The sequence below is a fragment of the Solea senegalensis genome, linkage group LG13 (assembly GCF_019176455.1).
Source record: "Solea senegalensis isolate Sse05_10M linkage group LG13, IFAPA_SoseM_1, whole genome shotgun sequence".
NCBI classification, from domain to species: Eukaryota; Metazoa; Chordata; class Actinopteri; order Pleuronectiformes; family Soleidae; genus Solea; species Solea senegalensis.
In genome coordinates, this window is record NC_058033.1 from 19,470,059 (window position 1) to 19,496,006 (window position 25,948).

At 42.3% G+C, this 25,948-nt stretch overlaps 1 protein-coding gene across 2 annotated transcripts; it reads right to left on the reverse strand.

Moving 5' to 3' along the window:
* Positions 1 to 645: 645 nt before the first annotated feature.
* Positions 646 to 25,564, reverse strand: cpeb4b (cytoplasmic polyadenylation element binding protein 4b). 2 transcript variants are annotated; one of them, XM_044041807.1, is made up of 11 exons: positions 25,115 to 25,564; positions 23,094 to 24,331; positions 14,399 to 14,489; positions 8,634 to 8,684; positions 5,124 to 5,147; positions 3,754 to 3,924; positions 3,576 to 3,665; positions 3,124 to 3,242; positions 2,903 to 3,017; positions 2,087 to 2,268; positions 646 to 970 (listed from the first exon to the last, which is right to left on the reverse strand). In XM_044041807.1, the coding sequence occupies exons 2-11, from the start codon at positions 24,282 to 24,284 to the stop codon at positions 743 to 745; spliced, it is 2,262 nt and encodes a 753-aa protein (XP_043897742.1). In that variant the 5' UTR covers positions 24,285 to 24,331; positions 25,115 to 25,564; the 3' UTR covers positions 646 to 742. The 2 variants fall into 2 exon arrangements, with proteins under 2 accessions (XP_043897742.1, XP_043897743.1); XM_044041808.1 differs by lacking the exon at positions 5,124 to 5,147 and having other exon boundaries at positions 25,115 to 25,563.
* Between the last annotated feature and the right edge of the window lie 384 nt (positions 25,565 to 25,948).

The window sequence follows — 25,948 nt, forward strand, 5'->3', positions numbered from 1 at the left end:
AGATTCAGCTTTGGTTGACAACACAGGGTCTCATAAAGTAAATCTGCACTCTTTAAATCAGAAATAAGTGCACTCTTCTTTAGCAACACCTTTTTTTTTTGCCCCCTGTGTCCAAAGAAAAAGAATCACACTGCTAAGAAACAATTAACAGCCAATGAGAGACGCTGTTTCAACAGCACTTGCTCCGGAGACTCGACACAACAACAAAAAAAGCGACAGCTCTGCTCCGAAAAGAACCAAAACCAAAATGTCACGTGACAAGTATTCGTTCCAGGACACCTCGTGTATCGAAAAATTAAAAAATACATTGTTGAGCAAAAACAGAAGCCAATTGAATAGCAGAGTACCATATCACACCTCAACGTTTCCTATATATATATGTTTTGTTTTTTTTTGTTTGAGAACTAATAAAAATATTTCAAAAATCAAACGCATAAATAAAACGATGTTACACATCTCTTTTTTTTCTCCTTGCTGGACACGTTTGGATATAATTCCAGTTCTTTCTTTTCTATCTTCAAAATATATAGATATATTTATATATATGTATATATTAACTTAAAAAGAGAATGAGGAACAAAAACAGAAAGAAAGAAAAAAAAAAAAAAAAAAGGTTTGGTGAAATTAGAGCAAAAAGGAACCAGCAACAGAAAAGTGCATTTATTTGTACAATGATTTGCGACTCCTGCACTACCTGCCCTCCTGCTCCCCTGTTGCCTCTCCCTCTCTTTGTCATCTGACCTTAGTTCCAGCGGAAGGAGATGTGACGGGGTCGGTCACCGCCCTCCTTCACCAGGGGCTTGTGGAACTCTCGGCCGGCGCGTGAGTGGATGGCCGCCCAGCAGTACTCGCAGTAGTACTGTAGACAGGTGACGTTGGCGCAGAAGAACGGTGCAAACTTGCCGCCACAGCGAGTTCCCTGGCACTCGTCACACAGCTGGTCGTCCAGCACGTATGGCTTCACTTCCACCTGTGATCAGACGTGGAAATGATTTGATCAGCGATTCAGTATTTCCTCTAGGGCCGCACAATAAATCGTTAGAAAAACTGCTTGTGATCTCATTTCTATCTTTATTTCATGAGCTGTATCGCAAATTAACAATCCTATTTTCCTCCCCGAGTTTCTCACTCCAAACGCAGCCTTGTCGCCGCATTCGCCTTGCCACTCGCGAGTGCCATGTCATTAAATACACCAGCCTCCTCTGTTAAATAATGAGATTTTAGACGCACGTTTTCAGGATTGTTAAGTCTTTTTTAACTTAATCTACAGTTCGGTATTCTTCAGTTTGTTTCTTCCTGTGACGGCACTCGCATTTTCCCTGGTTTTGACGTCACGAGTCGAGCCAGTGGAAACACGCCATACATCTAACCTACAATAATAATAATAATAACAACAATAAGGTCATGTTCAGGCACTTTACTTGATTGCCAAATTTAATGTTTCTAATCTTTTGTTCATGAGTGCAATTAACAATTTTGTGATCTCAATTCTAAGCAAAACAAATAATAATCGTGATTCACATTTTTCCAGAATCGTGCAGTGCTAATATCCTCTAATTCTTTTATGTCAAGGTGTTTTCACTTCACTGGTCTGGAAGCAGCAAATTGATCGGGAAAACGGGAAAATGTGTCATGGCTATGTTTTGCATATGTTGCTTATTGTTTTAATATTCATTTCCAATGCACATAGAGATTTCACTACACTTTTCTGACTTCATAAGAGTTCCAGAGAGAGGCCAAATGATGACATTCATGAATTCCAAACTCCCTCTCAAGATAGGACAGAATTTCACCTCTTGTAGAAGTGTTAAGTCAGCAGTCACAACACCCTGCGCACTTTTACCACAGAACAGTATCAGTAACTCCAATCAACAGCTCAACTTGTGCAACAGCTAGTGGAACAACCTGCCACGATTAATCTCTCCACAACTTAAGCGCTGATCTCCAAACCAACCGACCGACCGACCGACCGACCGACTGACTCCTGTGCGACTAACAACCGTCTGTTACTATTAAGTCTTCTCTATGCTCTCAGATAAACAAAAACACGAGGACACAGAGAGCTCTCCTTTTCCTTCCAACTCACCCGTTTATCAATTTCTCCGTGCTGCAGCTGCACAAAGCGAGCACTGATAGCAGCAATGTAGCTCTGCTGATTAGAGAAGGCGACCCGCCCCGCTCCCTTGGGGTACTTCAGCTCCGGGTCTGTGTCAATGCCAGCGTAGCACACTCCGCCGTACAGGCGGTCCATGATCATGGCCAGTTCCACTGCGGCGGAGAAGAGAAGAAGAAAAAAACAACAACACAGATTAGCAGTTCAATATTCAAACTGAGTGTGAGATAATCCTAAAATATAGGATTAGACAACATGAACACACACACACACACACACTTGTCAAGTGGAGGATAAGAAGGGAAATGTAATATTCTCCACAGCTCAGCGAGCCTTACAAGACTTCCTGTTCGCACCAGTCAAGGTCAGAGCCACTCTTTAAGCTCCAACCTCTGGCAGATCTGCTGTTTATTATGAACATAAGCTGATCAAATTACAATGTCTTGGGAGCACAAGGACTCCCACCCAGAGATTGCACTTAAGAGTCAACCATGAGATGTTTTTTTTTTATTATAAACAGAATATGCTGACCTGGGACAGGGATTACATATTAGATATGTTTTATGTAACATTTGTTATTGTGTTATTGTCCCTATTTATAAACTTTATAATATGCGAGAATATTTTAAAGTCATTTGATTAAAAAGCACACAGGCTTCGTCCCATATTCACGTCATGAATTATGCCAAACCCTCGTGTTGACATTATAAACACATTTGTTGTTGATTCATCCAGTGGAGAGAGAACAAAAACATAAAAAACAAAAACAAAAAAACAACTAATGGCTACCTGCACGTAGAGGACGCGGGACACCTCCTACAAAAATGGTTTTTCTTGGGTCCAGGGGCTGGGATCCATCCATCACAAAATCACTGTCATTCAAGTTCCATGGGCGGATCTGGACCTGTCGCATACAGAACTTAAAGTTAAAGACGTGACCTCAAGTTTCTCCGAGTGAAAAACAGCAATAGATGTAAGACGTGCGTGTGTGTGTGCGCGTTTCCACTGACTGGCTTGTCTTTGATGGTGGGGCTGGACACACAGAGGTACAGCTTGCCGTCCTCCTCGATGCAGGCGTCGATCAAAGCCTGCACAGAGCTCTCATCCTGGAACAGCAGGAAGGCGTAGCCTACAAACAAATACAAGCAAAGCTATTCATGCTGCCGGGGACAAGAGGAATCCTGTTGGATATTTGTGCACTGATTACCGAGACTGATCTTACATCACGACACTCTGTGCTCACAGAGTGAGGCGATAAGCTTTTTCACAAATAGACAAACAGTTTGGATACGGCGAACAAATGCCGCAGATAACGGCGCAAAGAACGAAACCAGACAAAGCAGATGAACACTGATTACGACGCGCCAGTGAACATGTCTGCCACAATTGCCACAGTAATGTTTTACAATCACAAGACAGTAACAGCACAGTACACGATAAAGAATGTTGAAATGTCGCATACCTTTAGGTGGAAAATAAGATTTACTCTCAGCTTTATGAGGCCAGTCCACAAACAGGTGTCCAAAACGCCGGAAACTGGCTGTTATCTCGTCTGAAATGAAGCAGGGCACAGTGTCACTGGCTATCCACAAGGTTTTTTTAAAAGAAAGCCCCGGAAAAACCCCTGAAAATAAATTTACCTTCATCTATATCCGGGGGCAGTCCTCCGACAAAGACCTTGCGTGAATAGCGTTCGACACGCTCTCCGTTCTGGTGCGGAAAGCAATGTGGCGAACCCAGGCCTGCGAGACCCTGATCGCCACGCTCGTCATCGGGGAAACCGTCCTCCATGGGGAAGAGAGAGGAATGGCCTGAGAGAGGGAGAGAGAGAGAGAGAGAGAGAGAGAGAAGGAAAGCAGGCAATGGTTTATTTCCTGAGAAGTACAGGAGGAAGCGGTGGGGTCACTGAAATCATGGTTACACTCCGGCAATAATTAGACCTGCATAATGGCACTTTAACTTCTTTAAGACTTTTTTCACTTGGCAATGGGAGGGGAATATATGAGAATATGTATATTTTCGTAGAATAAAAGCAATTTTCATATCTTTTCTCATCTGATGAGAAGAACAAGTGAAGAAAAAGAAACGTGGCGACGTCTGCGACAATGAACGCCGCAATCCTCGCTGCACTCTCAAGGCAACGTGCACTTTATATTATTGGCACATGTTTTATGTCCCTTTGTTGCCCTGCTTAATACGGGTGTCACCATATATTATTGTGTGTACATCACTGTTTTAAATTTATGTGTGTATTATGTTACATCAACCTGCCTTGGGAGTGCGGACAGAAAATTAACAAATGGCGACCATCTTGCATATTTACATGCAAGTGTTCATTAACGTTCATTTTTTTTGGACTCAATTTCCTGATTATTAATCATGTGACATGCAACTGTGCCGTCTATGGAAAACTGTATCACCACCGTAGTTCTCTTAGTGAGTCCACATATTTCCACAGTGGACCGAACGTGTGTGTGTGTGTGTGTGGCAGAGGTTAAGCCTTCGCTGGCCTGTTGCTGCTCCCGCACAGCCCACTCTGAGCTGAGCTGCTTTATGAAGATTTATGCAAAGGAGGGAGTTAGCCTCGGCTTACAGTATGTGCTGTGTGCGCGAGCGGCCGTGTCCAGCCGGGTGTGTAAATACTACACTTTTTGTGCCTCATTAGCTTTCAGCTAAATATGGCACTGGCAACTTGCTGCTGTCTGCTTAACAGTCTCACTAAATCCTCATGACAATGACAAAACGCAGGCGGACTCGAGCGCGATGAGAGAAACGGTGTAGAGGATGGAAGATTGTGACAACGGCCTTCGACAATCATGCAGACAAACAACACGTCACTGTACACGAGGCCATTTAAATTATATATTATTCATATGTAAATTAAATATATATGTATACACATATATATAAACAACAAACCACAGCCACATAAACAACAGCAAAATACCAAGACAGAGTTGAATTTACAGTGTAAAAGTCACATAACATATCCATAATGATCGTCCGTTACCTCGTCTCCTGCTATAATTCCTGGCTGCATGTGGAATAAGGACAAATCAAGGAGAGAAGGGTTATTAAAAATGTATAATACACTTGTTTTCATTTACACCAATGAAAGTGCCAGGTGGTTCACAACAATATGGAGATGTTCCGCTGTCCCGTTGCCTGCCCTCTATCTGATCACTTAGCCCTGAATCATAATCAGCCTGTAGAATTTTCAACATACGACTAAAAGTACGGTTTTAAATTGAAGGAGAGTCTGTGAGTCCAGCATTTTTGTTTATCACCTGCAGTTTGGACATATCAAGCGGTCACCACAATCATTTCATCTCTGTCGGTTTCAAAATAGGACGGAGATATCCGACACGCTTCAAAATGATCACATGGTGCCTCGCTATTTATATATATGTACGGCATCTATAAAAGCACTATACTAATCTTTATCAATTAAAACACAAGTCAGTCATGAAATGAAGAAAAATTCAACAAAGAAACCAATCTAATTAAAAATATTTAAAGAACATGCTGCTCTGAGTTCCGTGAACAGGCCGCGCTGAACCCTGGTAACCTTGACAGAAATAGCAGTAACCTTAGCTCTGCTCACAAAATAAAGAAACAGCCATGAGGCTCCATATACGCACACACGGCCCTTAACATCCAGCAAATGGGCTTTTCAAAGAATCACCAGTGTTAAAAGTAGAGGTGGGTAAGATATATATTCTAAGTATAAGATAATATTGTGATTGATGTTTTTAAAGATGTGCAAATGACGCAAAAAACAACAACGATGAAACCCGCTCTAAAACTCTTTCCCTGCATGTGTGCAGCAGAGCAGCAGACGTTCTCTTTGCTGCAGCAGTGAGCAGGATTTGTGGGCCTGTGTGATCACGTGACCTCTCGCTAGAGTCCCCCCTGTCTCACAGGTTAGCCGCATGTGGCTATGCTAATAAGGGGAAAACATGGGAGACACCAGCCCCGGCAACTAAAAGGCTTTGAAATAGTTTTTATTATTTGCTCTTTGCTGTTTGCTGCACAATTTACTTAACAGCAGAACAGCTGAATGTTTACCCAGAGTGCAATGTTTTAAGAAAGTCTAATAAATCTGCTTTCTAATGTTTGGAATATTACTTTACAAAATAAGGATGACAAGAGCAGCTTCATATATGCTCGTTACTTAGCACTGAGTTCAAGTTCCTCAAGACAGGCTTAAAATGCTGATATGTAAAAGCAAAGGACACATACTATATTGCAAGGCCTGCAGAGGGAAATGCAAAAAAATGAAAGCCTGCACAGAAACCAATCACAAGAACAACAGTGTGAACCAGCTGTACAACCTAACCTGAGCAGAATATCATCATGCAGAACAGTGGGAGACGCCCCTGCCTCCTGATTAAATTTGATCGTCATATTAATGGAAGGACGGAAAGCAAGAACAAACAAATGGAATGAACCACGAGGCGAACCACTGGAAATCTGTGTGATAGGACGAAAGTCGACCCCCTTTGCTTCAGTGAACTGAGACACTACTTGGCATTTGAGGCCAATTTTTCCACTCAAAGATGCGATTGGGCAGCTCAAGCTGACAAAAGGTTGGGGAAAAGGTATTGTACTTTAACCACTACAACTGCAGTGAAGAAGATTCAACAGTTTCCACGACCTTAAAACATGTCTATCACCCAAAAAACATGTCCAACTCTTCGGACGTAAAGCACTCACTGGGAAATCATTTTCCTTTGCATGGCGCTGATATGAAAATAATTAAAAACGTGGACACTGGAGAGAGTAAAGCATTGACCCAGCTAACACTGTAAGAACATGGGAGAGGGTGAAGCACTGGCCACTACACACACACATGCAATAATCCTGAGCTCCCTCGGTGGACTCTCCAACCCAGATGGACATTAACTCTGGGGGGAGGTCAAAAAGAGCTGAGGGAGGGAAAGAGGGAGGGGGAGAGAGTAGAGACAGGAAGAGAAAGGAAAGCAGATTGAAAGAGTGGGGAGTGCTATAAAAAGATGTGTGTGCGGGAGGGAGAGCGAGGAGAGAGAGAGAGAGAGAGAGAGAGAGAGAGAGAGAGAGAGAGGGGAGAAGGGAATAGATTGGGTAAGATGAGGAAAAGCTGTGTGGGGGTGAGAGAATGAGTGATAGATATCAAGAGAATGGGAAACACAATCTGTATATGCTTATAGAGAGAGAGAGAGAGAGAGAGAGAGAGAGAGAGAGAGAGAGAGAGAGTGAGGAGTGAGTGAGTGTGTGTGTGTGTGTGCGTAGTGTGGCTGGCACCATCTGTTTCAGAGCTTGATGACAGCTCTTGTCCATGTGATCTCACCATGTGACCCAGCTATCTCGTGAAGAAACTACTGGCCTCTCCCGTTCTTACATCCTGACCAAGACCACAAGGCACAGGCTGCTACAACAACACAATTACACAACGATAAAAGGGAGCGAGATCGTGCAAGAACACAACCAAGGTAACTGATTATTAAACTGCTACTGTGGAAACTGCATGTCACTGGGATTCGCGGGGATGTTTAAAAAGACATGACATAAACACGGCCATATGAGGAGACTAGGTTGGGTTCACAGAGTCAGCAATCAGACACATGCAGAATCACTGACATGAAGGATCATTTTAAAATGTACAGCAGACTCAGACCACAGTCAGATCACATGAATCCTTGGTTTGAATACAACAGACATTTGTTCCATAAACTCCACTATTGTCTCCTACAGATGAAAGATACAGTCAAAATAAAACCACTTCTATGAACATAAGCGTCACACCCTCAGGCCATCATTCGCTCACATACTGCTCAAACCCCATCCCGACCCAAAATCCTACAACTTATTTCCTTGCATTAAAACTCACTACATCCTCTCCCCATCTACTCTAATCCTTTCTCAGTCGACTCTTCATCCATGTATTTGTTTAAGGGGCAAAGCAAAACCAAGAGTCAAATGAAAGGGGAGGAGCCCAACAGAAGTTACACAACAGAGAGAAAGCGGCTATCACTGACGGTCCACGTTGCAGTTTGCAGTGGGTATGGGCCGATTATTTGAATAATCTTTGATTGTAAAAGGTGGAAGTATATTTAAAAGATACATTATTAAATCCTCCTGGTCACATGGTGGAGTCATTCACATTTACATTTTCACTCACTTTCAAATCTGTGCTGTAGAGGGGAAACTGTCCTCCGACCGCTGACGGGTCAAAGCAACCTTTGCACTAAAAAAACACCTGGATGTCGCCACAATAGCAGTGTTTCAGCTCCGTTACCAGGTTCATGATGAGTGGCAGGGTGTCGGATAAGACCCAGTGACCGTCGACAAGCACTTTTAATCGAAATGCACATCCCTCCCTTTAGCCTTGCTTAAAGCAGGAAAGGACAAATAATTCATGCATTCATTACAGCTCGAAATGAAACAAGGTTTAATTCAACATTTATATTTCGCACACAAACTCCTTATGTAAGATTTTCTATGTTAGTGGAGCCTTAGAAAAGTGGGTGACCATACGTACCATTGAGGGGCAGAGGGTTGTCCCCTCCTGGGTGGGGGAACCCAAGACGACCTGCACGGGGAGACACAGAGCACAGATATTTAACATGACAGCGATATACTGTATATACATATATATAAATATATATATATATATATATATGTATATGTATATATATATGTATATATATATATATATATATATATATATATATATATATATATATATATATGACTAAAAACAATATGTGGGAAAGCTTCTCTTTTTGTAGTTTTATACAAGGTTTGATTTGACAATAGAGTGAAGAGTACATGTTGGGCCAGTCCATTTTTTTATTTAATTAAAAACAAACAAAACACTAAGAAGCAAGGTAGAATCGATAACCCTAATTTGTTAAAAGGTGGCGACTTTGATGACTCTTCATTATTTCTACATGTGCAGCGATTGACTTTAATGAAAGGCAATTTTTTTGAACATGCATCTTAATTAAATGTCATTGGTTCATTCATTTCTTCCTTCATTGTCTAGGGTTACGGGCCACGGGTGTCAATTTCTGGCTGACATAGGCCAAAAACAGGGTCCATAACAGTCCACTGCAGGGCCACACACACAGACAAAGCACAATTCCCTCTCACATTCACACATCTAGTCAATTTAGAATGTTTAACCTCTTAAATAGCTTGTCGATTGAGCTTTGGTACATGGCGTCATATAACCAACATAACAAGAAAACGATGCTGTTCACCTCTATAGACGTATATACTAGTCAACACATAAATCAGGCAATATGTCAGACAACTCCTTTCTTCAATGGCTGTTTTCATCATAAAAGTAAAGATGGTGGATAGCTGTTGTGCCCCAGGATGTCAAAACAGTTTGAAACAGGCTAACGGGGCAGCACTTTACTGTATCCCTCCAGGCTCTCCACTCTCTGGAGTAAGATGATTGGAAGTTACTCAGGAAGTTTGAAGATGTCAGGACACAGCAGGTCTGGAATAATGTTAATCGGCTGTTTCCAAACTCGTAAAAAAGCATACATCAAATATACGGAGTCTGTCAAGTTATGCGATACATCAGTCGATGTCCGTGGATTTAAGGTGAGCAGCGAACTCGGTGCTGTTCATTTTTGCTGCATCTTAGGCTACCAACATGGCGGTTCATAGAAACCGAGTTACATACAGAGCTCTGTAATCAGATGCATGTACCAAAAATGAAAGTGTTCGTGCAGAGAAAGGCTTTTGATGAGTCTTCTTTATGCAGTACATGAGTCATATAGTGCTCTTTCCACATCATTTTCATCAGACCATACCATCAATCTCTCTCCCACTCATTGACCTCCATTTCCTTAAGTGCGCCCCTCTCTCCTTGACTAAGGGTCTGTCCACAGGGAAAGGGAGTGTAGGTGAATATGCATGTTTGTATATTTGGATTGTATCGTATTGTGTAGAAAATGATTGATATCATAGTCCCACCTCTCTCTTGCGCTGGCATTCATCGTCCCTATCTTTGTCGTCATCATACGCTTGTGTTTGGAGATTTGGCAACTACTGTCAATGAAAACTAACTAAAAGACGCCAGATATCGCTAGAACATGTCCGTGTCCTCAGCATGTTCAGACACGGGAGTGAAGGAAAGCACAAGTGTTGAAGATTAACAGTGAAACTGAATCGTGAAATAAGGGGGAGGAGAAAACAAACCATATTTTCCACAGACACTATTTTTACTCGAATGAGCAACACACATCAGCGATTGTTCCGCACACGGTCAGCTGCGCTGCACATCCACAGCTCGTTCTTGTCTGTGACTCTGTTATCTGTGTGGTCACAGTGTTTCGCTCTCTCTCTCTCTCTCTCTCTCTGGGCCAACAGTCACCTCTGCCTGCGGTAAATACTGTTAGATGAAGTTCACTAGTGCGGCAGAACTGGCGATATCCTTCTCGGAAAGTCGGGTTATGCCAGGAAGTCGCTAGATTGTTGCTAGTTGCTTTTTTGAAAAAAAGTTGCAGGGGACGGTAAAGTTGGCAACACTGTTGTTTGCTTTATGGTAACTTTTATTTTCTTTCTTTATTTTCTCTTCTTTCCGCTGGCTCCATGTCTATGATTATATACATTGTACTGTGCATATGTACTACGGCATTTTGAGTAATTTTGGGGTGTTTCGTGCAGATAGTGACAATTCCAAACAACATGCCGTGTTTAGCGACAAAGAAAAAGATCTTTACGCTTCGCTCCGTTTCAATGTGGACATGGCCTTAGCCTCAAGTCATAAATATACACAAACTATTTGCTAGCACATAGGCACACAGACATACACGCACCCACACAAATACATGTTTTGATGCCAAACAAGCCTCAAAGTTATGCAAGGCCCACTTGCTGCAGAGAAATAATGAGATGAAAGAGCTCAAATAGTGCAACCATTGTTGTATGCATATGCACCGCCCTGTGATTGGTGCATTCCAGTGCCTCAGTCACATGGAAATCTACTGGCCCCTCCCCCACACCTTGTCTATTGAGCCCCACAGTAGTCAGTAGTTGTGGTGCATATAAACAGAACTGAACTCCTAGGCCACAGCATCCAGGGCCAACGCAACAAAACTGTCAGACAGATTTTCAGTGTGGATGTTATCTCCCATCTAAACATCACTCCTTTAACTGACTGTCAGTAAAGCATTCGGGTAAATCCAACTAAAATCAGACACGCCCACAAAACCAACAAACCCTGATTAGCTTATGAATCCAAACTACACATAGAACACACATGTTTATCTCCCTCAGTCATTTAGCTTAGTCATAATGTGACACTCGGTGCACACACAAAAGCAAAGTCTGAGTGATCGGTACATAATACATAGGTTTTTCATTCTGTTGGCAGTACATGCAGGCACATCACATCCCTGTGTGTCTGCAGGCTCATGTGTGCCCACTCCGTGAACCCTCTTTGCATGCTGCCGGCCACATTCGTGTTCAGTGCGGCAGCGGTTGAAGCACATGCACAGACCGAGCTCTGTGTAGTGTGTGTGTGTGTGTGTGTGTGTGTGATGGCTGAACAGAGGGACTCGTTCTGTCAGTCAGAACAATGCTGGAAGCGATTCAAAGCCACTTCTACAGTAGACATTTTGTCTCGCCCATTCCCTTGCTTCATCACTTTCACTTTGTTTAATAACTTCTGCCGAATTGAACCGATTCGTGCTCTACTTGTGTGTGTCGCTGTGCTCGTGTGTTCATGCATATATACGGTTGTACATGTGACAGTGAGCAAGAGTCAGTCGGCCTGGAGAAGCATCAGCGCTAAAGGATAATGGGGTGTAATTATGTTTTTCTTTGTACTTTGCAGTGAGGGGCAAAAAGAGAAAAACTCACTTAAAGTGCCAAATCTGGACTACAATTATGAATACAAGTAATAATCAGAATAATATTCTGTAGCTGACGAAAGGTTGAAAGATAAAAATGAATCAATTCAAGGTAAATGTTAGAAAAATAATGATTCACACATAAAAATAAGCAGTCTGTTTTTTTTCTTTTAATGCCACGGTCTTAGATCTAACAGCCACTGCAATGTGCGCCAGCACAGTTAGAGCTAGGATACCAAAAATGTAGGTCATGACTTTGTTTGTCTCTTAACACTAAGGGTAGATTTACTTAGGCTTGACAGCAGAACATTAGATCACAGCTGGATGAGACAACCTGGTGGGTGTGAGGCTGAAATAAATATATAGGGTATAAAGCAAAGTGTCTGGTGCTCTGACTTCTCGCTCTGTGCGTTGTTATGGTAGTAAAACTGCTGCTGTGTGTTTTTTTTTTGTAGAACACACCAGAATGTATCCATGCACTCTGATTAAGAGTTTACCTCCCTTTTCCACTGGTCAAAAAATCTGCTAACACACCTGCTACACATCCGGCTTTTGACACCAGGTAGAATGCCCTAGTGTGTCCGTGCTCTGCTTTATTTTGGCAATCCAAACACTGACTCTGCACCTTTCCCTTTGCAGCATTAAGACACACACTGATGTAACTGCTCTGCCTCTGCTTGACTTGAGGGAGGGACTTGTGAGAGACAAAGAAAGAAAGAACGTGTCCACCTCGCACCTCCTGATAAAAACTAAGTGGCATGTTTGAATTTCTTGTCAGTTACATTTTAAATTCCATGTTTCCACTGAGCTCATACAAAAACAAAAATGAACAAACTAAACTAATACGACTTGTCATGTATCGTTTGGGATCTCGGGTTAGACGGGGAAATTACAAAGAAGTAGGGCTGACATCTGAAACTAGTCATGTTCCAGCGCTCCACCCAGCTCCACCCTTGAGAAGTGAAATGTATTTCCTTTCAAGAAATTATCATTAACAGAACTGCTCCTACAAGCTAGCCAAGTCAGTTAAGCACTTCAATAAACTATTTCTGGGACCTGTGCTGTCAGTCATTCATGGACTTTGGCTATTCACTCTAATCAGTGAGCAAAGTCAATATTAATTAAATATCAAATGGATGACTCCTGTAAACCTCTACTGTATAGTGTAAAGTACATATATGTGTTTAAAAAAGACATCCATAATAATAGAATCCATAGTGCATAAATACAAATACTATAGGCTGGTTGAGTTTATAACCATGGTGTGCAAACCAAGTGTTACTTCTTGTGACGATTGACTGTGTGGTGTGAAGTTCGAGTTGTCAGTTATTGGTAGAGCACCTCTTATCATTCAATCCAACGATGGCTGATGATTTTATCTTAGAAGAACGAGAGTTGTTCCATCTCGAGCATAAATCTCCACTTAAATAAAAGGCCTCAACACCAATCAGCCCTCTTAGCGTCTTTGTCAAAATACGAGTGAAAAGAGTCGCACTGTGCTCAGACAAATCCGAAATGCTTTGTTTTGAAATGTATACGGCGAGGGAAAGTAGAAGTAGGAGGGCAGTAGAGCTGCTACTAAAGATTATATTCATAATCGATTAATCTGTCGATTATTTTCTCGATTAATCGTTTGGTCCATAAAATATCAGAAAACCTTAAAAAATGTTGATCGGTGTTCGTCAAACCTGGAAATGATATTGTTCTTAAATGTCTTGTTTTGTCCACAAACCAAAATCATTCACTTTTAATGATGTCTTTGTTATCCAGAGCAAAGAAAGGAAGAAAATACTCACTTTTAAGAAGCTTAAACAATCGGGAATCTTGTTTTAAATCATGAAAAAGCTTCAAACTGATTAATCGATTATCAAAATAGTAAACTAGTAATAATTTAGTAATCAATTAATAATCGATGAATCGTTAAGCTCTAGAGGACAGAGGTGTGAGCTAAGAGCTACACAGACTGACCTTTTCTCATATTGTTGATCATAACACCAAAAGAAGACATGAAGGTGAGATGTCTGCTGCGTGGGGGAGGTGAAGTTTCACTGCTAAAAACTGGCATTGTTGTTAGATTGTGAGTAAGTGTGAACGTGCACGCAGTTACCAGCTGTAGTATAAGTGTAAAGCTCATACAAGATGCTCCTCATCTCCCTATTTATGTAGCATTCATGTCATTGGACTGTAATTTTAGACGACTTGGTGGGCTTTATGATCAACTTTGGTGCTTTAGTTACATTTTTAAATGATGTTGTTAATCATTATTCAATAATTGTGTATGAAAAGTGTTTTCCATACCAAAATAGATTGTGCATGGATCATGAGGGGGTGAAATCAACATTGATTTCACATTGATTGATTTATACACACATGCTCAATTAGTTGTTGTGCTACTTAGTGTTCCATCTTTAGGATTGCCGGCAAACAACATCACCTTTCAGAGTGTCCTGCTCGGCTCTCATGATGTCAATCAGGGAACTCTCCAGAGTGTTCATGTTAAAGCTGTCAAATGACCTTGTCCGTTCCTACAGAGAAGAGGAAAAAGAAGAGACACACCTTTTAATTCTATAATCCTGCCGACTCAAAGCATTCCTGCATTGTTTCTCTATGTGTGGCAGTGAACAGTTGACGCGTGGGACAATCCATATCTTTTTTCATATTTAAATACAACAAAGAAGGAATCAACACAAGAAGATGAGGCAGCATGCGCACAGGAAAATGTTTTTGTGTGTGTGTGTGTGTTTTTAATATCCTCACTGCACCAAGGTAAGCCATTCATAAAATTAATAAAGGTTTTCCGAGGCAGGAGCAGCCCGACACTCTCCCCATTATTTATGATGGGTTTTAACTTCACAATTCCAAAAGATACAATAATCTTTTATCGGCTTCTTTCTGCAGATAGTCTTTCGCTGTGATAAATGCAATGTCAAGGTGCTGCTAGGATTTAGATGCTGACATTTCAGTTCCTGACCTGAACAGAAAGACCGACAAACAAAACACAATTAGGAGTGAGTCCCAGTTTCACACGAACACGGAGCAAATTTGAATTTACATTTGGTACAGTTGGACACACTTTATAATGAGCTCGAACAACACGTCAAGTGTGTGAATAATTTGAAAATGGGATTTGATAATGCTAATCAGCAAAAATGTCACTTTTTAAAAAAAAAATTGCCTCCTTTTCACGTTTGTTTTTGTGTCTGTTTAAGTGAACATTCTACCCAACGCGCTCACTCATGCGGTGAGGCAGCGTGACACAAGAAAACACTAAACACCAACACAAACCAAGCCAGGCAAATTCTTGAGCGACAACATTTGTCACCCTGAACAAGGGCACCCGCGGCATACCAGTCATACTGAAAATGTTTTGCATACACACACAAATGTGTGTAAATGCACACACCCATCCATCCACAGTGTGTATAAATACAAAATATGTAAGCACGCCACAAACCCGTGCCCAAACCCAAACCCACTTGTACATTCGCTAAGTGTTGCGCTGATAAGGCTTCTGTCTGAACTCCGCCATAACCCAAAAAAAAAAAAACATGCCGGCTCTGTCAACAAACTGATAACCTCCTAATTTCCTTCTGTTCACAATTGCAAGCTGACTCGCTTAGAAAAAGCCCCAACTCCATTAATGATATTCTTGTAGAGATTATTATAGTGTTGAGGACCATGAAGCCTGTGCTAAATGTACCCATGACTTCACGTGCTTGACTGTCTCATCCTCTCCTCTACCTCTTCCCCTGGTTTACCAGTTATTCTCCGGTGTGTGTCACCTTAAAAGCAGAAATTCATTTAAAAAAAAAGTTCTCCATTCCACGTTCATGTGTCACACCACATGGAGTCAATGACTCCTCTGGTCACGACGTGTTGTGTACAAGTTAAAAGATGTTAAAAGACGTGACAAAAACATGGTGATCAAATAAATACTCCGAACCCATCAATAGCATTTTACTGAATACACAAAAACACTTACACTATACAATACACATTCACGTTTGATCAGCTCAGTTTTTGCTATGGGACTATTCTGGAAATTGAGATGAAATTTTACTGCAAAACTATTTATTCGCAAACTTAAAAATACATAAACCAATCATGTTTACGTGGAGATGTCAGGAAATATGTTTTCTGTCAATTGTGCCGCATACTTAAAATTCCATCCATCGTAAAGTAAGTAAAATGTGATTATTGTGACTAAAAACACCACATTATACCACACAATAGGAATAAACTATGATGGCAACAATTTAAGTGGGAGGCAAAGAGAACAGTGCGATCAGAACATACAGGAATGATGAAGAAACCCCATGTGATCAAGTTTGCTTTTCAGCTGATTGCTAATGAACAAGTCATGCGCAACAAAACTTTCCAAAGTGTCAACCTGTACGTAACCTGTTTATAATCTGTATCATCAGTCACTCCTATTATGCACTTCTTTGTCTTTCCAACAAATGTATCCAGGCCTACCCTCTAGTATTTATCCAGCAACCAGGTCAGGCCACACCCTCACAACAAACTCTAGGCCAGTGTCTGTGGAGATCAATCTAAAAGCAAAACCACTTGGGAAAAAAGCTCATATATGTTACTATTAATGGGGTCAAATGCGGCTGTGTCAGTTTGCAACACGAACTATGGTGTAGCAGGCAGGCAGGCAGCTCCCTTTTTTTTAATCTCCTATCTGTGGTGTCTACAGTGGCTCCCCAGAGTCAGTATAGATACCTCATGAGCCAAAAACTGTGGTTGGATGTCTGGCAACACTTGCAGCCAAACTCGCCAGCTGCAGCCAAAATCTTAACCAGCACTGAAGCAGATTTCTCACACTGACTAAAGGAACATACTGAAACAGTGATGGCATGGTCGAAGAACACACCCAGTAGACGCTCACCCTAAAAACAAATATCAGCACAGGGATAGGGGCCAGGCTGTGTCTAATATTTTCTCATATCCGCCTCAGTATCTCATGTGGACTTAGACCACTGCTTCAGGTCAAATAAACCAAATCACTCAGAGAAGAGGAACGCAGAAATAAGTGAGGGGCCAGTGATGCTGGCAAGTTGAGGATGTATCCTCGTACAGCCAGGCAAACAAAAACATAGTCCCAAGGCAAATATATCGCTAGTATCCATCTACTGCATTTCAACAGTATACAATGCCAGTTTATGTATCAACTAATACATTTTGGCTGATGTAGTAAATTGCAGGGTAATCCTATTACGGTGTTTCAGGAGAATGAGAATTCATTTTGTGGACTGAGCATGGCAGGCTCGGAGCTTAGCTGGTGCTCTGCAGTTGCTAAGCATTAGTCTGGAGACTATAGCACACACAGTGATTAATAATCTAAATCGTGCAGCCCTCACTTTCTTTCTCTGCCTCTCTCTCCCTCTCAACAACTGGCCAGCTGACCAGCAAAGCACACATCTGACAGATTGTAGGCCATGTACAAATACACATACGTGGTCATGGTCATTTGTCACAACCAGAGACGGAAACACAGAACCATAGATTAGCTGCAAGCACTACACACACACACACACACGCACACACACACAGTACAGGGTAGTCCATGTCAGTGTGCATCTATAAAGGCTTGCCCACACTCACAAGGTCATCGGTGTAAACACGGTGAGACATATTTCAGCATTTACAGGATGCAGCTAAATGAACCCCAGTGTGCCCACACAATAAAAAATAATCTGGTTCAAGCCGGTAAAATGATTGAAAATCAGGACAAATATGTTCCGACTGACTGTCAATAAAATTATGGATTGATTTGCAGCACCTCTACCACGGCCTGTCCTGTGTCCATTCCTGACCGCTTCACCCTGAATCCACAATTGTGCGCTGAACTAATATTAGTGTAACCGAATTGCACCAGTATAAACGCCTCATTAATTTTTGAAAACATCCCATTAATTAAAGAAAATTAAGCACATGCCCAATGACTAAAAGTCTGCCAATACACAAACATAAATGTAATGGTGTGTTCATGATTAATACGTCAACATTTTTCATTTGACGAACAAAACATCACAGCCGAAACAATATTGAAACCTTTCAGAACCACGTTTGTTTTACCGCAACGGTGAAAATGTAAAGAGAAAATGTTTGAAATAAAAAGCAACCTCCAACAGATTTTAATGACAAGTAGCGAAGCAAAGGATGATTAAATATAGAATGTTGTACGTGATTAACTCGACCATTAATCTTCAACGTGACCTGCCTATTCATGAAAAATGGAAATTGAGAGAGAGTGAAAGAGTGGAGAAAGTTACAGGTTTAATGACAAAAGAATTAGGTGGTGCAGTGTGATTTTTCTGATCTTTTTTTTCATCGATTACAAAAGCTGCAGTTTTCCACCTTATTTTTGTGCTTCTAATCACATCCCTGAGCACGACACAGGAGAGAGGAAGCCCAAAGCAGAGACGGGAAAAAGGAAAGTGGCAGATGAAAGAAAGGTGATGATGGAGAGCGGGAAAACAAGTCGCGAGGTAAGACCAAGTATAAAAGGAAAAAAAGAGAAGAAAAGTGGGCAGGAAAGGGAAGCAGGTTGAGCTTTTGATGCTTGTGATAATGCTCCTTGGTCAAAGTATTTCAAAGGCTTGCTTTGACATTAAATACCCCCCGAACTGTCAAAACAACCTACTACCCACTAGTGCGAGCTGAATGGCTGAATAGTATGTGTACATGTTTACATTGGGGTGTGACGGAGGTGGAGGTGGAGGTTATAGCATTGCCCAGGGATATACTGTACAATCAACTAGCTCTTTTACTGTATGCAATGAGCCAGGCTAAATACAGTGTGACACCTCGATTAAGACTCTGCTTTTTGCTGAAGACGTACGTGCAGAAGCCATAGACAAACAGGCTGCTTTTCCAGAGCACTGAGGGTGTGAGAAAAGCACAATAAGGCCGTATGAGCAGCAACTCATTGTTTGCCAGCCTTATCTTTTTGAGAAAGAAAGCAGCTTGACATGAGCAAAGCCACAGAGTAACTTTTTTAAATATTAAAGAATTGTGACAGCACTGAAAATCACTGGTTTTCAAACAGATATATGGGCCGGCGCTATATGAAAGCCTGTGTTATAGGTAAGCGACATAAACAACGGGGAAATACCTGTAACCATCAGTTATCCTGGTAACTTATTGAGACAATATCCTGTGCAGGCTTACTTGCCTTTGGCTTTAGCAGGTTATTAACATAGTCGCTGGCCAAATCTCCCAGTACAAATCAGCCCAGTACACCTGACACAGCAGCAGGAATTCATTTAACTGGCGAGGAGGTCGGAGAACGTGGAAAGAAAAATGGGTGAAATAACAAAAGGCGAGGAAATGGCTTCCTGGCATTTAAGAGAACAATTATCTGAGCTAAAGCTAATTACCAGCTGACCGATGCATTAACGGTTAGCGGCAGTGTGCCTGGTCAGGAGTCCATCACAAGGGCTAAAGCCGCTCGGTCTAATATTGCTGTTGCAGCAACAGCCCTGAACATCTCATGTGTCATGGTGCTGTACACCATTTTGAATAAACAAACCACCAAATGGAACTCTCAAACACTAAGAAAGCAGGCAGAGCGAGGTATCTCTGCCTTACAGTCTCTAAGACAGCAACAGCTTCAGGAGAAGAATACTGCTGTGATCATATCAACTGAATTAAAGGAAATGTTACACATAAGATTAATTAAATGGAGAGAGGTGCCAGTGTGTTCAGGGATTGACGTAACTTTGGTGGCCCTGTGACAACAGCAATTCTAGAGCAAAGGCCACTGTTCCTTCATTTGTTGTGCCCATGCTAAAATGAAAGCTATGTGAGGCAGTTCGATCAGGCCACTGAAAGTGTGTGACAACAGTTCCTCATGGGGTATGTTTAGTTCTGAGTTACAGGAGCTACGGCATTTCAATTACCAAACCTAAAGGGGGGGGGGGCTGCCTTATGTGAGGCAACATGCGTCACCAGTCATCTGAATAATGCATGATCTCTGATAAACACTGACAAGCAGCGCTGTGAATTAAAAGTGGTACAACAAAGCTATTGGTCAAATGGTGTCGGCAACAGCAATGGTGATAAAATGGAAGTAAATGAAAAGGAAATGGTCGGCATCAAGCGGCATCGAAAACAAAACCGACACAGACAAATGAACAGAGGTGGTATCTGGCGAATAAACCAGACACTTGGTTGCTTGTGTAATGATATAGCTGTAACAATTTGTCGATTACTGGTCGATTACTAAATTAATTGCCAACTATTTTGATGATCGATTTGAGTATTTTTCAGCTTCTTAAATGAGAATATTTAATAGTTTCTTTGCTCCATATAACAAAGAAATCACTAATATTGAATAATTTTGGTTTGTGGATGAGAACATCATCATTTTAAGGTTTAGAAGGTTTGGGACTTAACAACTAATTGTTTAATTGAGATAATAATTATTAATTAATTAATACAGTAGACGATAATTGCAGCCCTAGAAATGACAATAGTTTTGTAAAGTGACAGCCTCAATGCTGCCATCTGATCTGTACATCCCACCAAAATGACACATTTTTCAATTCAGTAACAACGGACAAGAACAACATCATGAAAAACGTATATTTGGTTCACAAATTGATTCACTTAACTATTATTTACAGACACGTCCTTCTATCGCAAGCCGAAAATATCACCTCAGCAACACCTAATTTCCAAAATCATGACGTGAATACTTCCCAGAAGCTGCACTGTATGATGCAAGTCAATATTTAAACACAGCGTAGGCAAACGATTGAGAAACACGAATGAGAGCAGAGAGTGAGGTGGGGTTATTTGCTTGTGTGGTCAAAATCCTTTAGTTACAACATGTTATAAATAGTTCTATGTTCTGACAGGGATCACCGATCTAGAATGATTGGCCAGTGGCATGGGTCTTTCAGTCTTTGACAGTAAATCTAGGAGGAATGTTGTGTATACCATACTTTTCAGCAGTAGTAGAGGTAGTCCTCTCTGCTTATGTGTTTTGGCTGTGTAGTGGTGATTAAATCAGGTTTGTAAGGTGACGTAGAGAGAATGGAGGAGGAATGCGACAACATTACTGACACGGTGTTTAAATTAAAAATCCCAATTCATGCTAACCTGTACTGCTCCCTGGTTCTGGAGGAAACTAATAATCCCAAATCTAATAGTTAAGAGGCCATATCACAGCATTCTTACCAGACATATTCTCATACACACGCACACAGCAAAAGGCCATTCTTCGCCCTTCCTCCATCTGCCCTTGCGGTATCAATGGGGGCAGAAGGACAACGCTACTTGAGCTGATCTGATTGAACTACAAAAAAAAAAAACATACTGCAGCAACAGTAATGCTTGCTTTAGACCTAAATCTGATATGGGGATGTAACACAAGGGACTGGCCGCTGCTCAAAATGGATGAACAATCACAGTTCTGCTCAGACAAGAGGTACTAATGAAGCCCTTTTTATTTAACACAATTATTTACCAGTGTCGACTGTGATTTCTCATTTATATATTTTTAAATATACTGCTCGTCGTGGCTGAATACACAACATTCTGCACTATTTATAATTTGAATGAGACTCAATAATGGGGAACACATCATATATAAAACTCACCCTATGACTAACTACACTAAAAATGCTGTTATCTACTATTAATTTCTGCTCTGGGGTAAACTTTGCTACTTACTAAGTCTAAAGTCCTTTACAGGTTAGCCTGTGGTGTAAAGATAAGCAAATACTTGAAAAATGTCGAACCAAGTATAACTTACTTAAATTTTAACTGATTTAATTTAGGTGTTTGGAGGATTTTCCATTGTTCCTGTAAAAAATATCTGAATAAAGACAAAAGACTTGCCCAAATGAGTGGGCAGGGTCAAGAAATGAAGTAGCCTCGACAGTCAATTAGTAATGTTGTTAAGATGGTAACAAAACACTGAAAGAAAAGTAAGCAATCACTCAGACAATTTAAAAGTATCTATTCCCTTTCAAGATGACATTGAGAATTGATTGTATCGTGATTATTCTGACAATAGATGAACAGGAACATTGTTTAAAGATAAGAAAACAAAGAATATGCTTAGTACTGAAAGAAATCTCTCACCACGTCAACAGGCTGAGCTGGGCAAATAGCAACCATCCTTTCTCCACCTCGGACCGCCTTGATTCGACAATTAATCATAAGCTGGATCAATAAAAACAATCCATCTCCATGCTCCTTTCATCTTCTTTCATTAGTTGTATCGGCAAATTCAACATGTGACAATACCGGAATTTAAACCGTCTTAATTGTGTGTGTGTGGCTCCAGTCATCAAAATTACAGAGGCAATTTGAAAAGGAGTTGCTAGGCTTCTAAAGCCATGACTGCTAAATAAAGCGTTAATCCTGAAAAAGTCATTAGGCTCCATTTCACAGAATAAAATAGATTGATACCTCGTCACAGGAAGGGAGTAAAAAATAGAGCCGGGTCCATCACTTCACAGTATTACCTCTGTTACCTCTTTTTGTTGTTTCTGAGTGGAAAAATAAATCCCCTGATGATGTCTCCTTGTTCACAGGTTCATCTATCTTCTCATCATCTGTCTTCGGGGCCAACCCATTCCCACGATTATTCTCCTAGCACATTCGCTCACTTTCCCAATTTCTAACCTCTATCTCCTATTTCCACATCCCTTCTCCCAATCTCCTTCTCTCCATCACTGATGCCCTCTCCACTCCCCACAGCCCCCCCTCATCCATCCAACCCCCCAGCAGCGAGTATACGTGGCACACACCACTGCAGTGACAGAGCCACATTAGTCATCATCAGGGACATACAGCTGTGGAAGTACCGAGCCCAGCGACTGCTTTCTGTTGCTAACACGGTAACAAATACATCATGTAAATCCATGCCCTCCCCCATCTCTAAAAATAGCTTGTGATACCACATACTGAAACAAAATTAACAGCCGACATGAATGAAATATAAATGTTTAATAATTTGGTCAGAAAGCGGTTATAACTCTAAAAATGTCCACATATAAGACATTAACACAAACTATAAGAACAGGAAGGAAAACGGTTATAAAAAGGAAATGAAGATAAGAATTATCACTAAATCATACAATGCAGCTATTCAGACACACACTGACCTGAAAGGGGAAGATGTTGTCACTGCGGCCAACTCCATCATCCACCCAGGACTTGGGGTTGAAGCCTGCGGGACTGTTTCGAGGGTACTTCTGGGATGCCACGTGGTTGTTAGGGAAGGTCTTCTTCAGTGGAGAGATAGAGTTGATGGGTGTCATCCCACCATTCAGGCCTCGGCGATAATCTCTGCCCTGAGAGCCTCCCCAGCCGCCACCACCACTACCATAGCCTCCTCCAGGACTCCAGGAGGTGGAGGAGCCAGGGGAGGGAGAGGGGCTCTGGTAGCTGGCTGGACCCCAGGGAGATGGGGGCTTGTTCAGACTGTTAGACAAATGTGGCAACTGGTTGAAGGCCGGATTCCTGTGTGGAAAGGGCGGTGGAGGGTGTGGAGAGGCCGGAGAGCGCCGATGCTGCTGGTGTTGGTTGTGGGGGTGTTGGAAGTGGGGGTGGGGTGGGGGAGCAGGGTGGTGCTGGGACAAGGCCGCCGCCGGTCCTATCTGGGGGGAGAAGTTCCCACCAAACCCTGGACTGACATGGTGTGAGAAGTTCTGGAACAGCAGGGGCCCATTATTGGCAGAAGCCGGATTGAAGAAGCTCACGTCCTCATTAATGATGGTCGATGGTGCCGGTGGAATGGCAGCAGACCAGTTGTTGAAGCCAGTAAGTGACGATGAAGTTGTACTAGACTGGACCGGGCCAGTTCCCCCAAGACCAGACGTCTCCTGGTAATCAAAACCTGTCAGGACTGGAGACTCAAGACGTAGCTGCTTCTCCTTTCCATTACTTCCTTCAGATGTCCCGTTGTCTGTCTTGGCTTCCTCTGACCGTGCCTTTTCTAGTTCTGAAATTATCCCACCTCCACTCCCACCATCTTGGTGACTCCCAGGAGACAACTGCTGCTGCTTTTCTTGCGTTTCCTGCATTTCCTGTTGCTGCTGTGCTTTGGGCTTCTCTGTTCCCCCCAGGATTTCATCTTGCACACTGTTGTGGGTGGCAGAGGCAGGGAAGAGCCAGGGAGAGCCTCCCGTGGTGCCATTCCCTGCAGCTGTGGTGCTGTTTATGAAAGCAGCTGGGCTCTGCGACACATTTTGATGGTGGTGTGGGGGCTGCAGATGCGGGTGGATTCGGACCGGGAACGCAGACTTGTTGCCAGTGTTGTTTTGAACTAGGACTCCGAACCCGTAATCCCCCATTTGTTTTCTCCCCCCACACACAAATGCTATCCTGTGATCGTTTGGTCCTATTGAGAGAAGAGCACACAGAATGGCATGCAGAGTTAGCAGTCAGCCCATCCACTCTCAATCAAGGAATTTACACACAACTATGTGATTGACACAGACATTTTCGAGTAGCATTAAAGATCCTGAACACTGACTACCTCAGAGAATAAGCAGACATTAAATAATCATTGAACATAGTCATGAATGAGTCCATTCTTGTGAACTGAAACACCTTAACTTATTAATTTAGGCAGTTGACAAAAGCAAACCAGTTAACATTTCATCTTTAGCTAATTATAACCCCGTGACGTTGCCAGCTCATCTACAGCTGAGTTGCTGGCAGCCACCACTAGAACACACACACACACACACACACAGGAGACGTTTTCCTCAAGCAAGCCAGTTGGCACACAAGTCATGAGCCCCACTATAACGTCAACGAGAACAGCGTAATGCGGCATATACGTGAATGTCGAATATATTACACTTAAACGCCTATTTACGACGAAAACCACTCGACCTTATTTGACAGCTGCCAGTCCAACCTCTGAATAGATCAGATATGGACTCCCTACACTCGGTTTAGCTGCCTGAAATGCGTCAAATGCGCAGTGTCACACTTTATAGTATATTAATACATCTTTAAGCCGTCGAAGTCGAGTGGTTTGGATAAAGCGAGTGTGTTAAATAGCCAGCTAACGAATTCTATCGTCGCTGATGTTAGCTAGCTAGCTATCAATCGTTAGCACGAATGCTAGCTAGCCGCACCGGCTGCTTACGGGGAGAGTAAAATGTATTTTCACCTTCTGATCACCACCTTCGACCTTGGCGATGTCTTTGTCGAGATCTTCCTCTTGATTTGAGAGCGAGGTGCTGTCCTGGAGAAGATGAGTGCGACAGACAGAGCTTTTCAGAGGCTGACTCGCACAGTGCAGTCGGTCAGCTTTTTTTTTCTCTCTCCCTTCTCCTGACGTGTCCTGCCTGCTCAATGACACAGCTCTCTCTCTCTCTGCTGCCTGTGATCTGTAACGTATCACCGAGCAGCTTTGTTAACGTGGCAATGTGTGAAATATATTCGGCCGCAGTTCTTTGAGCCAGCCTTATTCGATGGGGTTCATTGTTCGTTTAATTTCTGTTATTTTTTTCTTTCCGCGGAGAGTCCTCTCGAGCACCTCCAGTCGATTCCAATACGCTTCTTGGCTGCCCCTCTCTCCTGAAACCGACCGTGGCCGAATAACAGCGACAGTTCAGCCGAGACACACTTCCGCTTCTAGTACCGCCCCCTCGCCGCTCTGAACACGCCTCTGAGAGCCACACCTCGACGTGTGATTGGACGCAGTACCGGCAACCTCGCCCGATTTCTTCATCATTTAGCAGCCATGCGCCAATAATACACCCACGCTATCGGTGGGCTCTTCCCACTGAGGTCGGAATCAAAAGGAAAAAGGAAGAGGAAAAAAAAAAAAATCCCCCTCTGCACGGTCTTGTCCTTTCACGATTCAGCCGGTATCAGGTCGTGAGAAAGCTGAGACTCCCCCCGCCCCCAATCACGAAGGGATGGCAGTGCCTCAGGAGAACAGCATCCATGCACCATGCATCATGATCTAATGCTGTCTCTGTGCACAAGTGGGAAATAT